At 40.4% G+C, this 15,351-nt stretch overlaps 1 protein-coding gene across 2 annotated transcripts in view; it reads left to right on the top strand.

Moving 5' to 3' along the window:
- slc8a4b (solute carrier family 8 member 4b) overlaps positions 1 to 15,351 on the top strand; it is a 66,222-nt gene that overhangs the window by 30,125 nt on the left and 20,746 nt on the right. For both annotated transcript variants that reach the window (XM_053681762.1, XM_053681763.1), the window contains 3 exons: positions 3,708 to 4,795; positions 4,998 to 5,261; positions 6,118 to 6,596. In XM_053681762.1, the coding sequence (XP_053537737.1) occupies positions 3,767 to 4,795; positions 4,998 to 5,261; positions 6,118 to 6,596 (1,772 nt within the window). In that variant the 5' untranslated portion in view covers positions 3,708 to 3,766. The remainder of the gene's footprint in view (positions 1 to 3,707; positions 4,796 to 4,997; positions 5,262 to 6,117; positions 6,597 to 15,351) is intronic.

Here is a 15,351-nt window from a genome sequence, read left to right as displayed (position 1 = left end):
GGAGTAAAGCACAGCGACAGAGAGAGAGAGAGAGAGATAGAGAGAGAGAGAGAGAGAGAGATAGAGAGAGAATAAATTAAACAGGCAAGCTCTCTTGTCCAGCTGTTCGCATTGTAAAAAAGAATATATCTCTGTCTTTATTGATAATCCACCAAACACCAGTTATGAAACACATGCATATATATATAGTGCAGTGCAGGCTCATACACACATTACCATATAATGTATATAACCATATAAGATCTAATATCTTTCTATATCAAATGGAGTACGGGGTCAAAACAACAAAAAATGTGTCATTAGTAATATACTAGGCTGTATATACAAACAAATTTTGAGCACTGAATAGACGAGTCAAGCATTTAAAAACAACTTTCGCTGACCAAAGTGCTGCACACAGAGAGTTTACGTCTAAGTGTTCTAAAGGATAACCATACAAATAATAATGCTAATAATTAAAAAAAATTGCAATAATAAAAGAAAGCATAAAATAGAAGAGATTAAGAAAGGGCAAGCAAATATTACAATATTTGAACAGACAGAATAAAATTACCGGGAGAGAAAATGACAGAAAAGAACATGCCAAAATGTCAAAACAGGTGACCCAGTGCTAATTTAAGGCTAAATTCAGTAAAATTATTAAAAAAAAATTATTATAATGACATTGTTACTTTGTTCAAGTCACTTCAGGGATGCTTTCCCAATTTGCATCCCGCATGTACACCACTTTCTAACACAAGCTTAATTGCACTTGTTCGTTAACATTTTCTTTTTGCAGTCCATATTAACTACTTGCTGTGACAATAATTGTTTGTCAGTAAAACACTTTGTGATGATTATGCTCCTGCTTTGTGTGTGATAAACCTGTCCTGTATTGATGCCTATATTCAAATTTGTAAGGAGTCCAGCACTGGGTTTTTGGTTTCATTCTAGTTTTGGCTGTTTTGTGCACCACTACACACTTGTTTATACGGGCAAAATATTTCTTCATCCAGATGCAATGATACACATTAACAAAAGAGGTTCATTGGACATTTTATATATACAGTATCTGCACTGGAGTGAAAAATGTCCTGGTGCATGACTTTTTTGTATCTTTTCCCCCCTGCCGAGATAGATTACATGGTTCAGTATACTACATTATACACCGTGAAGGGAAATGCAATTATACACATTTTTATCGAGTCGGATCTGTTTACACAATGCAAGGTCGACCCTCAGTTAGCAGTAGACTAGTAGCACTGTGGTGAATTTATTATTTTTAGTAGCAAATGCTATTGAACCTAACGTTCACCATGCATAGGCATGAATGTGCTTGCTGTGAGGTTGTGTGTGTGTGTGTGTATGTGTGTGTGGTACAGTAGTTAAACATTGCTTTTACTGATTGATGAGGACAGGGAGAAGAACAGTGTTAGGAGATTTCTGTAGAGAGACAAAAAGGGAAATATTAATGCAGAGTGCATTGAGTAGAGTGCTTTTCATCCTGTGTAGTGAATATAATAACACACACATACATAATACTTACACAACATACAAATGTGCATGTGCTTTAGATAGTCTGTTTGCGGTAGTTGCGATAACTCTTAAAAGTCTCTCTCAGCATTCTCTGGATAGTTAAAGGTATAAAGCGTCTTAGACAGGAAACACTCTGTTGTAGGGTTCTTTTAAGGCATCCTGCAAATGATATAAAATATAGAATATTTTACCTTTCAGGATTCAGCCTGACACCTTGTGTGGTTCATAATTTTTTCCCGTCTCTGTGAACACTCTAACATGACAGGTCGCTGATGTCACAGGTGAGGTCATAAGTTTACATACGCATTGCAGAATCTGCAAAATGTTAATCTTTAAAAAAAAAAAAAAAGGATCATAAAAATAGCATTTTGTTGTTTATTTAGCATTGCCCTGAATAAGCTATTCCACATAACAGATGTTTACATGTAGTCCACAAAACACAATAATAACTGAATTTACACAAATGGACCAGTCCAAAAGTTTACATACGCTTGAATATTAATATTGTGTTGTTACCTGGGTGATCAACGACTGTGTTTATGTTTTGTGGTAGTTGTTCACGAGTCCCTTGTTTGTCCTGAGCAGTTACACTGCCCACTGTTCTTCAGAAAAATCCTCCAGGTCCCGCACATTATTTACTTTTCCAGCATCTTCTGCATATTTGACCCCTTTCCAACAGCGACTATATGATGTTGAGATCCATCTTTTCACACTGAAGACACCTGAGGGACTCGTACACGACTATTACAGAAGGTGCAAATATTCACTGATTCTCTAGAAGGTAACACGATGCATTAAGAGCCAGGGGGGTGTAAACTTTTGAACAGAGTGATTGGTGTAAACTGCTACTGTGGCTGGAGTATGGTGACGGAATATTGGTGAGTTTTTGAGAAAGAAATGAAACTATCTTTCTTGTTTTCTTCTGTATAAGCTGTTTTGTATTTAAGTGGCTTTAGAGGGAAACAGACCCAAGTGTGCTCCCAGGCTGCCTGCCACACACACACACACACACACACACACACACACACACACACACACACACACACAAGCATAGTGCTGAAATGGTATATCTTGCTGCTGCTGGGCCTCATGTATATATCTGTTTATATATTCATAAATATGCTCACATACAGGCTTTTAGCCACCCACCACATGCAAAATGGAGTTCATTTGATTAATAACAGTAGCCCAGAGTCACAGAGAGAGAGAGAGAGCGCATATGTGTGTGTGTGTGTGTGTGTGTGTGTGTGTGTGTGTGTGTGTGTGTGTGTGTGTGTGTGTGTGTGTGTGCGAGGATGAAGGACGTAACATTTACAGGTTGATTTAATTTTAGGAAATACTATTATTGTTCAAAATATAAATCAATAAACAGTGAAGTGCAGTGAAACTAGCATGGTATATAGTGTGTGTGTGTCTGTGTGTGTGTGTGTGTGTGTGTGTGTGTGTGTGTGTGTGTGTGTGTGTGTACGTCAGACTCGTGAAATGTCATCAATGGCCAGACAGTGTGCATTCTGTCAGAAGCACTCAAATCTCCACTGTTGTGCCCCAAGGACAAGAGAAGAGAGAGAGAGAGAGAGAGAGAGAGAGAGAGAGAGAGAGAGAGAGAGACCAACAACAACAATTTAGGGAGTGTGTATTATATTACAGTACACTTTAAAAAACTTGGCAGACAATAATGAAACAAGTATTTTGCAGCAGGGGAATAAAGAAAGAGGTGTTGACATATGGAAGAGGGTGAGTGAAGAGCTGGTGATGTGACAGGGGCATGGAAGATAGGTGAAGGGAGGATGAAACTTGGGGGATCAATGGCAACAGATAAAGGAAAGGGCCAGAAACCTTCCACAGGCTCTTTAAATATCAGATTATGAAGCTTTTTGGAAAATTTGACATTACATCCAGGAGTGGAGACATTGATGTATTGAGGTGGCATTCCAACCAGATGCAAAGCAAAACACAACATGCTTTAAAACACATTAGGCAAAGGGTTGCATAAAATCTCTGATGGTGGAATGCAGATGGGTCAAGATCAGCACTGACATTTTTATGACCACTGTCTTCAGTAACTGTAATATCACTAACTGTAACATTGAATAATTACTGAAACCTTCCTATTGAATTGGTTTCTAGACCAATGCTATTGGAAATGTATTGAGATTGTATCACGTTCAATCTCTTTCTTTTTGTTTCTTCAGAGCTCGACCCAACAGAGAAGATCTTAACAGCTGCTCTGGAGGACTGACGATCCTGAACCATGCATCTCACCCCCCAAACCCTCTGTTTCCTTTTCCCTTTACTTTTTCTTATCTCTTTCTCTGTCCCCTCAAATGCTGTCTCAAATGACCTACTCTCCTCCAGTGCCAACTGTTCCCAAGGTGCTGTCTGCTCTGAGGGTGTGATCTTACCAGTATGGAACCCTCAGAATCCCTCAGTGGGTGATAAGGTGGCTCGCTCCATCGTCTACTTTGTGGCCCTGGTGTATATGTTCCTAGGGATGTCTATCATTGCAGATCGCTTTATGTCTTCCATTGAGGTAATCACCTCCCAAGAAAAGGAGATCACCATCAAGAGGCCCAATGGTGAGACCTGCACAGCTACAGTGCGCATCTGGAATGAGACCGTCTCCAACTTAACCCTTATGGCTCTTGGATCTTCAGCTCCTGAGATTCTGCTTTCAGTCATTGAGGTGTGTGGGCACCATTTTGAGGCTGGAGATCTTGGCCCAAGCACCATTGTGGGAAGTGCTGCTTTCAACATGTTTGTCATCATTGGCCTCTGTGTCTATGTGGTGCCTGATGGTGAGACAAGGAAGGTCAAGCACCTGCGAGTCTTCTTTGTGACAGCGGCATGGAGTATCTTTGCCTATGTTTGGCTCTATGTCATCCTCTGTCTCATATCCCCTGGTGAGGTGGAGGTCTGGGAGGCTGTGCTCACCTTCTTGTTTTTCCCCGTGTGCGTGGTGCAGGCGTGGGTCGCCGACCGCCGCCTCTTCTTTTACAAGTACAATCGCAAGCACTACCGTGCCGACAAGAGCCATGGCATTGTGGTGGAGACAGAAGGAGGGGATGAAGGAGTGAAAGAGACAACCTTCAACAAGATGGACATGTTGGAGCTGGACGGCATGGCAGCCCACCTGGATGGAATGCTGGGAGGAGAGGATGGACTAGTTGGACGTGATCATGAGGATGAGGCCAGGAGAGACATGGCCAGGACACTGAAGGAGCTCAAGCAGAGACACCCAGATAAAGACATGGAGCAGCTTATAGAGATGGCCAACTATCAGGTATGGCTGAGTTCATAGTGGCATTACAGGAAGATTCTGTACATCTGGACAGATAAATCATAGATAAAGCTCTTACACAAGATGTGCAACAAGACATCCCACAATAAGAAGCTTTCTTTTCTGAGTCTATCTGCATTTTATCTGACTATTTTTCTGACTTTATATGAAATAACAGTATGTTATTTCATGGTCTTACTCTCAGGTGCTGATGCAGCAGCAGAAGAGCCGAGCATTTTACCGTATCCAGGCCACACGGATGATGACCGGGGCAGGGAACATTCTGAAGAAACATGCAGCTGATCAGGCCCGGAAGGTGGTGAGCAGCGGAGAGACACGGGAGCAGGAGGACGACCCTTACACCACACTCCTAGAGTTTGAGCCTGCAGTCTACCAGTGCTTTGAAAACTGTGGCCTGCTGAAACTCACAGTGGCGAGGCATGGGGGAGATGCAGGGTGCACTGTAAAGGTGACTTTATTCAGACTTTAACTTCTTCAGGACAAATACCATGCAACCAATTGATTGCATTTTCAGGTCAAAGTAAGACTTTTATTGCAACCTGAATCATGATAATGATTATGAATCTTTATTGATCACATATACATATACACAGTGAAATTGTTCTCTTCACATACCCCAGCATGTTAGGAAGCTGGGGTCAGAGCGCAGGGTCAGCCATGATACAGCACCCCAAGAGCAGAGAGGGTTAAGGGCCTTGCTCAAGGGCCCAACAGTGGCAGTTTGGCAGTGCTTGGGGCTTGTACCCCCAACCTTCCGATCAGCAACCAGAGCCTCGAAGCTATTGAATAATTATGAACTGATCAATGTAATGTAATGATCTTAGTGTATATCAACAATATTTTTTATTAAGGCTCCAGTAGAACCCCTTTTGAGCAAATGTAACCAAAGAATGTATATAACCAAAATTCAGCAGAGATAAAATAATCAGGAATCCCCAAATCATGATGTCTTTAAGAGATTTAATGATACAAAGGATATTTGCCTACTTATGTGGTCTTATCATTTTCCCCCATAGTCCTCTAAGCTACTAATAAATAATATAATATAATATAATATAATGTCTGTCCAGGGTGTACCCCGCCTTGTGCCTGATGTTCCCTGGGATAGGCTCCAGGTTCCCCGTGACCATGAAGAAGCATAAGCGGTATAGAAGATGGATGGGTGGATGGATAATATAATATAATAAATTATAATATATCCCCTCCCTTTACATTCCTCCCCATACTTTTGATTTGCTTAACAGTATCGGTAGAACATCTGCATCTATCCCTCTCATTGTCCTCTGACCTTTGTATCACCATAGGTTGACTTTCGTACAGAAGATGGCACTGCCAATGCTGGCTCTGATTATGAATTTGCTGAAGGCACTCTGGTCTTCAAGCCTGGAGAGACCCTTAAAGAAGTGACTGTGGGCATAATTGATGATGACATCTTTGAGGAGGACGAGTACTTCTACGTGCACCTGAGCAACCCACGCATTGTGGACGGGACCGACGGTCACCTGGCGGATGGGGGCACTCCGGCTCTGAAGGCGGCTCTGGGAGAGGCTCACATGGCCACGGTGACCATCTACGACGATGACCATGCTGGAATCTTCACATTTGAGAGCGAGTCGGCAAGGGTCAGCGAGAGTGTGGGCATCATGCAGGTGAAGGTCCAGAGGACGTCTGGCGCCCGGGGTCTTGTCGCTGTCCCCTACCGCACCATCGATGGTACAGCCCGTGGCGGAGAAGACTATGAGGAAGCTTCTGGAAAACTGGAGTTCAAAAATGACGAAACCATGTAAGTAGGAAAATGCTTGTATGTGTATATGTATTTATTTTTATTTTTGTTAATCCTTTGGACTGTTTACTCTGTGTGTGTGTGTGTGTGTGTGTGTGTGTGTGTGTGTGTGTGTGTGTGTGTGTGTGTGTGTGAGAGAGAGAGAGAGAGTGTGTGTGTTTGTTTAAAGGTGTGTTTATTTGTTTGTGTGTGGTTGGGGTTTTCAAGCATCTGTCAGAATTGTTTTTGAGCCAAGACACTGTGGCATAAGGGTTTGGGTTATTTTTAGAGTGTTTTCTTGGGAGACTGTGTACGTGTGTGTGTGTGTGTGTGTGTGTGTGTGTGTGTGTATGTGTGTGTGTGTGTGTGTGTGTGTGTGTGTGTGTGTGTGTGTGTGTGTGTGTGAATAAGTCTCCATGAGTAATGTTCACTCTCATCTGAAGGTGTAGACATTTTTTCAGATAAACAGCAGATTCAGAGATACAGCATTGAGATTCAATAAGGTGTTAGTAGCAATAGACTGCATGTGTTTGTCTGTTTGTTAGTGGCAGCAGAGTTTAAAAACAGCATCAATTTCTGTGTGTGTGTGTGTGTGTGTGTGGCAGAGGTGGCTCAATGGTTAAAAGCTCTGGGTTACTGATCAGGACTTCTAGCCCCAGCACCGCCAAGCTGCCACTGTTGGGCCCTTGGGCATGGCCCTTAACCCTCAATTGCTCAGTTGTATAAATGAAATAAATATAAGTCGCTCTGGATAAGGGCATCTGCCAAATGCCATAAATGTAAATGTGTGTGTGTGTGTGTGTGTGTGTGTGTGTGTGTGTGTGTGTGTGTGTGTGTGTGTGTGCGTGTGTTCGTGCACATATTAAATACATGCAGGATTATTCACATCATGTCAGCCATATTGCTTGTGACGTCACTCTCAGGCAAATACTGAGTTGATTTGAAAGGAAGACAAAAAAGCTCAATTGTACTCAACAGATAACTTTGAAAAACATCAAGCAATTACCAGTAGCAGTACCTCACAGGACACAGTGAAAGGACACAGTAAGTAGATTACAGGTTACATGCACAGTATGCACAGTAAGAGCCACCTCAAAGACTGTAGGTAGCTAGATAGTTAGATTAAAGTTAGCTGCTTAGCTATTTAGCATTAATGTTATTGTCTGCTTATATTCCTAACTATACCTCACTGAACACCACGGAAGCCGTCCCATCAGTGACTTGGAGTGTCAAATTAAAATAAACTATTTGGTCAGAAGAGACATGACCAGTATGCATTAGTTTCATAAACATTAGAAACACTAGCTAGTTAATGTTAGCTAGCTAAATAAACAAGGTGGGAAATATTACCTACACCCTATATAAGTCTTTATTGGTCATGTATACATTACAGCACAGTGGAATTCTTCTCTTCACATACCCCAGCATGTTAGGAGGTTGGGGTCAGCCATGATACAGCGACCCTGGAGCGGAGAGGGTTAAGGGCCTTGCTCAAGTGCCCAACAGTGGCAGCTTGGCAGTGCTGGGGCCTGAACTCCCGACCTTCTGATCAGTAACCCAGAGCCATAACCGCCAAACCACCATTTAACTACACTATTTAACCACTATTTAACTACACTACACCCTATATAACCTTACCCTAAAGTAAAGATTGTTATGCTGTAATACACTATATTTAACCACTATTTAACTACACTACACCCTATATAACCTTACCCTAAAGTAAAGATTGTTATGCTGTAATACACTATATTTAACCACTATTTAACTACACTACACCCTATATAACCTTACCCTAAAGTAAAGATTGTTATGCTGTAATACACTATATTTAACCACTATTTAACTACACTACACCCTATATAACCTTACCCTAAAGTAAAGATTGTTATGCTGTAATACACTGTACTCTTAGAAAAATCCGACCTCCGACAGAAGTGCAATGTGATAGTCCTTTCAAATCAGGAACTCGGGCAACATCTACCTTGATTGAGTTCTCTGCCATAATCAAGCCTGATGTCCCAACAACATCACTTTTTCAACAATAAACAGAACTCTTTTGCATTATTTACAACTTGATAAAACTTGATTTTACTTGATATGTAGCGTCTCTTTTCTGAAAAAGTGTGCAAAGACGTTATATATAATTTCTGGTTATTATTCACACATAAATAATGTATGGAGACCTTATTAATATGTTTATTAAATTCAGAGACTAGGCATACAAATATGAACTTGCTCTGGGCATCCGTGTTTTTCTGAGACAAAGCATGGAACACGTTTAGATCGACTTTTCAAGTTCCAAATGCAGCATTAACAGTTACATTGCCCTGTTTAACTAGCTAGCTAACAATGGTGAACTAAACAATAAATAAGCCCCTTCTGAACTCATTTTTATTACGATTATGTGTTTATCCATTTTCCTTGTTAAACAACATGCCTTGCCTTATTTTTGAAGTAATATTTTACTTATTGTTAGGCTACATTAAATATAATCTGTCTTCGTGATGTAGCTGTTACTATAGAAATGGTGAAAAAATGAGATATGTGTGAGCATGCTAATAAATACCTGTGTACTTGTTAGTTTTGCTTTGTTAAAACGTTCATCAACAACTACGTGGTAGTATAATTCAATCTCCGTGTCCTGAGTGTGACGTCCCAAACAATATGGACATCATATAAATTAAGTGAAAAGCAAGGGAAATGTGACCCGCTGGAGCAACAGCTGCAGAGAACGTTAGAAATAAATACAAATTGAATGAGCAATTGCAGGGGAGGAAAGAGAGAGAGAGAGAGAAAGAGAGAGAGAAATCTTTGTAGCAGCATCTTGGTAAGCAGGTATCTCGAGATTGATTAGGCACAGAGGAACAGAGACAGATCTGAAGATTACAGGCATTACTTTGTGTTTGTAGCTGTCGCTGTTGATGTCTGTCTATTTTCATACCACCTCTTTGTTCTGCTCTCTTTTTGTCTCCATCTTTCTCTTTTCCTACCTCTGCTTGCCTCTTACTGTCTAATACAGTCTTCCTCTGTCCACATTTTCCTCTTTTCCATTCCCGATTTCCCCGGTGATCCCCTTTCAGTCCTGTCTTTCATTATCCTCCCGCAGGCCTTCATCAGCCCCCTGCCTCAGCTCTCTCCCTCGCTGCCTGTCTTTTATTCATTCTAGCGTTATCCTATCTCTCCTGCATATTCCTGCTCTCTGCACGAACCAATGAGGCTCGATGATATACAGTAAGCCTCATCTCTCCCTTCATCGTCGTCTGCATCCAATCTCCCACCTCTTGCTCTTTTCATTAACACTCGCTTCCCTCAGACTTTCCCCTCTCACACTCTTCACATTCGAGACTTTTAGATAAACTAGTGCAGGCCTGTGTATTTCTGTCTGCTATTGTGAGTGGGTAGATTGAAAAAGTTCATTGTGTGTGTGTGTGTGTGTGTGTGTGTGTGTGTGTGTGTGTGTGTGTGTGTGTGTGTGCATGCATGTGTGTGAAGTAAAGAGATTGTTGAGACTGGATTTGTCCAGTCTCAGTGGAAATCTGTAGTGTTGACAGGACGAAATAGGAAGTAGTAGAAGTGGTAGAAAAATGTAATACTAGTGCAGGGTGTGTATGAAATCCCTCTGTCCTTCACACCAGGTACAGATTTAAAACCAGGCTTAGGAGTAAATCCCTCATTCCATGCAATTTATCACACTTACATCATGGAGAATGTTTAGAAATGCACACACACACACATACATACACTGAAGTACACACACTTCTTGCATTTTCCATCACTTAAGTCCTCTGATCCTCAGTAGTGACTTTCACGCTCAAATTCTCAGCTATTCCAGTTTACACACAAACACCTTTTTGTGTGGTCTTGTTTATTTTGTACTTTCTCCCTTTTGACCCTTTTTACACAGTCTCACACTCCGGTTCTTTAATCTCTCTCCTCCAAATCCTCTCTATTTAGGTACACACAGATCTTGATATTGAATCAGATTTCATATTTTCTAGTCAAATCCAACATTTCAGAGTATGTGATTTATTTTTTTATTTATTTTACATTTTTGATTTTTCAATTTTGACCCCTTTTGCTTGTAATTTTTTGATTTCTAATTTCAGCACAGTATCTAGTTCTCCTCTGTTGCATCCCCGGGGAGGGCGACAGCTAACTCTTTCTTCCTTTGAGACGTGTGAACCCGTCCACGGCATCTTTTTGAACTGTCACTCATGCAACATCATAGGGGAGCTGAACATGCATGAATTCCATATACATAAGCTCACAGATGCCCGTGAATGGCGTGCGTCACTCTGTTCGACATAGAAAGAACATTTCTCACACAAAAGCAAGAGTATGGCCAATTATGCTGTGCAAAAACTGTGTTGTGGATTTTGCTATGGCATTATCAGGACTTAAACTTGTGTTTTTAGAGCAGTGTGTTCATGTTGACCTTACTGACCTTACACGTTCCACTCAGTTACTGTGAAGAAGTTGCTGGTTGTGTATGCTTCCTGTGCAGTGTCAAGGTCAAGTGGCTTATTTAGGTGCACTATCTCTCATCTTAAGCACAAAGAAATAATGTTGAATACACAAATCATTAAACTTTTGTTTTTAAATTGAAATTCAAGTGACAGAAATGAGTACACTGCAAAAATATGACATACTAGCAAGTGGAAATACCTCGAATATAGTCATGTTTATCTAGTATTTTCTATTATAATATTATAATAAAGCAAATATAAGATTGTGAAACCTATTTCAAGACATTTGTACTTGAAATACTGCAGTCTTGTTCTGTCGGCAGATAATTTAAACATTTATTTCTAGAAAGAAGCAACTTGACCTGCCAATAGAGTAAGAAAAGCACAAGCTTGAAATGAGTAATAACGTCCAGAAATAGGTTTGATGATCTTACGTTTGGTTTATTGTAATGATATGAAATACTAGATACATTTAACTATATTCAAAATATTTTCACTTTGCTAAGATGACTTTTTTTTTGCAGTGTATCTGATCAGTATTTGATTATCAGTTCATGATCATAGTATCATATGGAAAATGCATCTCTACTTCTTATCTTTCTCTGCTTCACTTAAACACACACACACACACACACACACACACACACACACACACACACACACACACACACACACACACACACACACACACACATACTTTAGTTCTGTGGTCTCTGTTCATCTTGTCCTCTCTTTTCTTCAGAGTGACCCAGAAAGCACTCCCCAAGCCGAGCCTAAATCCACACCAGAAATACCCAAAGAGCTCATAACTCTGTGAAGTTATGTGCAGAGCTCTGTGTGTGTGTGTATGTGTGTGTGTGTAAAAGTAGAGCATGGCCCCTCGGGTGATGCTTCATGACGGGGAGACTCCTCCTGCTCCAAACTGCTCAGCAACCTGTTCACCATCTACAGCCTGACCCAGTAAACACACACACACACACACACACACACACACACACACACACACACACACACACACACACACTTGAAGTTAGAAACCCTCCTCTCCGCTACTTTCCTCTACATGCGTGTGTGTGTGTGTGTGTTTGACTGTGTGAAGCTCAAAGTTTCTTGTCTGAGACCTGCATTTTGAACATTTTATACCTTGTCAAATGCCACCTCTTGTGCTTTTTTTTTTTTCCTCAAAAAAGAGTGTAGTCTCAGAAAGCATAGCCCTTCATCCAGATTTATTGCAACATCATAGCATCTTTGATCCCATTGCTTTTTGTAAACATAGAGAAAGGAAAATAAAAAAGAAGGTCCACCCACCCTTCTTGTCTCTCTGTCTATCTCTAAATTATGTTTCTGAGCAGGTACGTCTCTCACAAGTGAATAAGTACCATCATGCTTTATGAAGGAGTGTGTCATGTAAGCATGGTAATGGCTCTCAAGAGAAAATGCTCTATTCATGCTGGGATGACGCAACAGGATAAATGTTTGGTATCCGAGTTCAGGAATTAACAGGCACCATGCAAAAGAATAGTTCAGTATGAAAGTAGGGTCATTTTTATGCATAAGAGGAAAGAGTCAGTATTGAAGCTGTTGCACTGCTGCACTTATTCAGATTAAAGTATTAGCATGGCAAAACAAATCAATGCTTCTCTGGCCAACACTGCTTTGAATAATCAAGCCATTGTAAGTACCCACAGAACATATGTGCAATAATGCATACAACAATATGTGTTGCCCTAGTAATGCCCCCTTATCTTCCTCTTAACTTACATAACTAGCAAGCTAGTTATCTGCTAGCAATGAACATGAAGTTGCAGGTAAACACAAATATTTGTTGTTGTCTTGTTGTTGTTTTTTGTATCTGTTAATCTAACAGTAGCCAAATCTTTCAAAATATGCCATGAGAACCTTAACTACTGTTCAAACATGAACTAAGATGGCTCTCTGGCTAGCTTAGCACACACATGCTGAGGCTAAACGTATTCCATGTTATTCTCTAATAATTTGCATAAAAGACATGATAGCTTTAAGCCATTGAGCCCGTTTTGTGCACAATATGAGCTGAACAGTGGGGTTTTAATTGGAAAAATGTAAATTAAATGGAAAACTGTGCAACTATAAAAAGAACCTTGTCAAGTATCAGTAGATCATGGTAGTAATTTAAACCGTAACACACAATAGCCACTCCACTATATGTTTAAATCCACATGAAAATGGTAGATTAATCTATTTCAATTGTTTTTTGCTGTTTAGGAGCCATGTATTTATGACCCAATATATAATTTGGAGTTACAATAATAGACACATAAATGCTACAGACTAATACTTCATTTGGAAAAAAGGTTGCTGCAAATGAAAAAAAAAAAAAGGCTAACCTTTTGCTTTTCATTCACTTGCTCTTCCTCATACTCCCTCAGTACCACTTTGTATTTTTCTCCCTTCCTTCATTCCTCCATCAATATCCATTCAAATCAATATTTTTCATTATTCCCCTTTACCTACTAGTATGAATGTCAACCTATATCATTACACACATGGAGTGTATATGTACACACCCTGTTCAGTGCTCTAATTAGAGTGCAGAGATGTAGGGATGTGGACGTTACACACTGCCGGTTGCTCACATGATTAGAGCCCTCACATTCGGACTCACTGTAATCATACTCCCCTCTCTGATGCCGGGCAGCAGTCTCCAAGGGCGTACACGCAGGCCGGTCATTAGTCTACCACATTAAGAGAGTAAGATCTACATATGGCATGCACTAATGGTCAAAAAGAAGTTCAGTCAATTCTGAACTCCTCCATGATCATATACTGTATGTGATTTTAAAAGTGTTCTCTTACCCAAGTTTTATCAGCCCAACCTTTAGCTTCATGTCGTTGATCTGTGTGGCCGCAGCTCGGTTGCTGCTTCCTAGACTTGTCTGAGGGCTTTTCCACTTGGGCATTTGGGTTTTAGACTGACATTGAGCTTCGATATGATTTGTAGTCCGGTTATTGGAAATCTGATTAGGTAACCATAGAACTGCAGCCCTAAAGAAAGCGAGTGATTGGAATCGGCTATTAGAATGGCTTTGAGAGGATATGATGTATTGTAAAGACAACAAGGTTTGAAACACAGCTCTCTTGCGTGACAGAGGATGGGTGACCGCCAGCGTCTGTTGCCATAGCAATGAGTCCAGTGGTACTTTGTTAAGTGAATGCGATAGCAACTGGTTTTGCTGTAGAAAAAGAACAGAGAAAGAATATGATGCAAAGCGCTGTTAATAGATCACACACTCAAGAGTTTATGTGTAGCAGCAGGATATGAGTGCGCTCTTTCTCTTCCTTTGTTTCTTTCTTATTATCTCGCTTCATTTGTGACTCTGCAGTGGGGAGGTGTGTGATTAAGAGTCTTATCTTCTTGTAAGACGTGAAATATGTTATAATTAATTATGCTACTCATCTTATTCTTATTATATCTTGCTATATCTTATTATATCTCCTTCTCTTGCTACCTTTCTTTTTATCCCTCATTTTATCTCTCTTTGTCTTTAATTAGGAGTAGTCAGGTCCTGGGCCAATCCCTCGAGCGCTACAGTGTTCTTTGCGCTCTGTGGTACTGTGCTGAGCAGCTCATCATCGCTCTCTCTATTCATTCTCTCTGTTCACCTTAACCTGTAGATATCCGTGTAGTAATTGTATTTGGAGAGAGCTTTTCATAATAGGTATCGTCACTGGACTACATGCTCATTGTGCAAGCCAGAAGCTGCGGAAGAAAGGAAAAATGTATTTGAATTACAATAAGGAAGATACCCTGAAAGGAACCAATACTCAAAAGGGGAACTTGTGCAATTGCCCTGGGCCTGGGAATCAACTTTAGTTTGACACACTGGTCACGCATGCCACTATTGCTGATTTTAGGTTACAGGCAGTCTGGATGGTTACTACGAAATTACCACAACTCAAAGCATAAAAAAACACAAAACAAAAATTTTTGTGGAAACACAATAGAAATGTTTTCTCATAGAGATGACATAAGGTGACATTCCCATTTCTACCACTATAGATAAAAACTACCAGGAAAAATAAGTGTTTTTCATAGCCATTCCACTGTATAACCTGTATACATTGGAACAAAATGATTTTTCCCCAGGACCATGGTACCACACATAACAATACAGTGGCACAGTACACAGGACTACATAAAGTGCAAATGAACAACTGGTGATAATGTGAGACAAGTGCACACAATACAATAAATATACAAAACAATAAATGCAGTACACAAGACAGTGAAAGCCAACTAGACAGGACAAGAGAAAGAGTTCTCTGTG

This window comes from Ictalurus punctatus, chromosome 7 (assembly GCF_001660625.3).
Source record: "Ictalurus punctatus breed USDA103 chromosome 7, Coco_2.0, whole genome shotgun sequence".
NCBI lineage: Eukaryota > Metazoa > Chordata > Actinopteri > Siluriformes > Ictaluridae > Ictalurus > Ictalurus punctatus.
The sequence above is the reverse complement of the archived record's forward strand: the minus strand, read 5'-3'. Positions and strand labels throughout refer to the sequence as shown.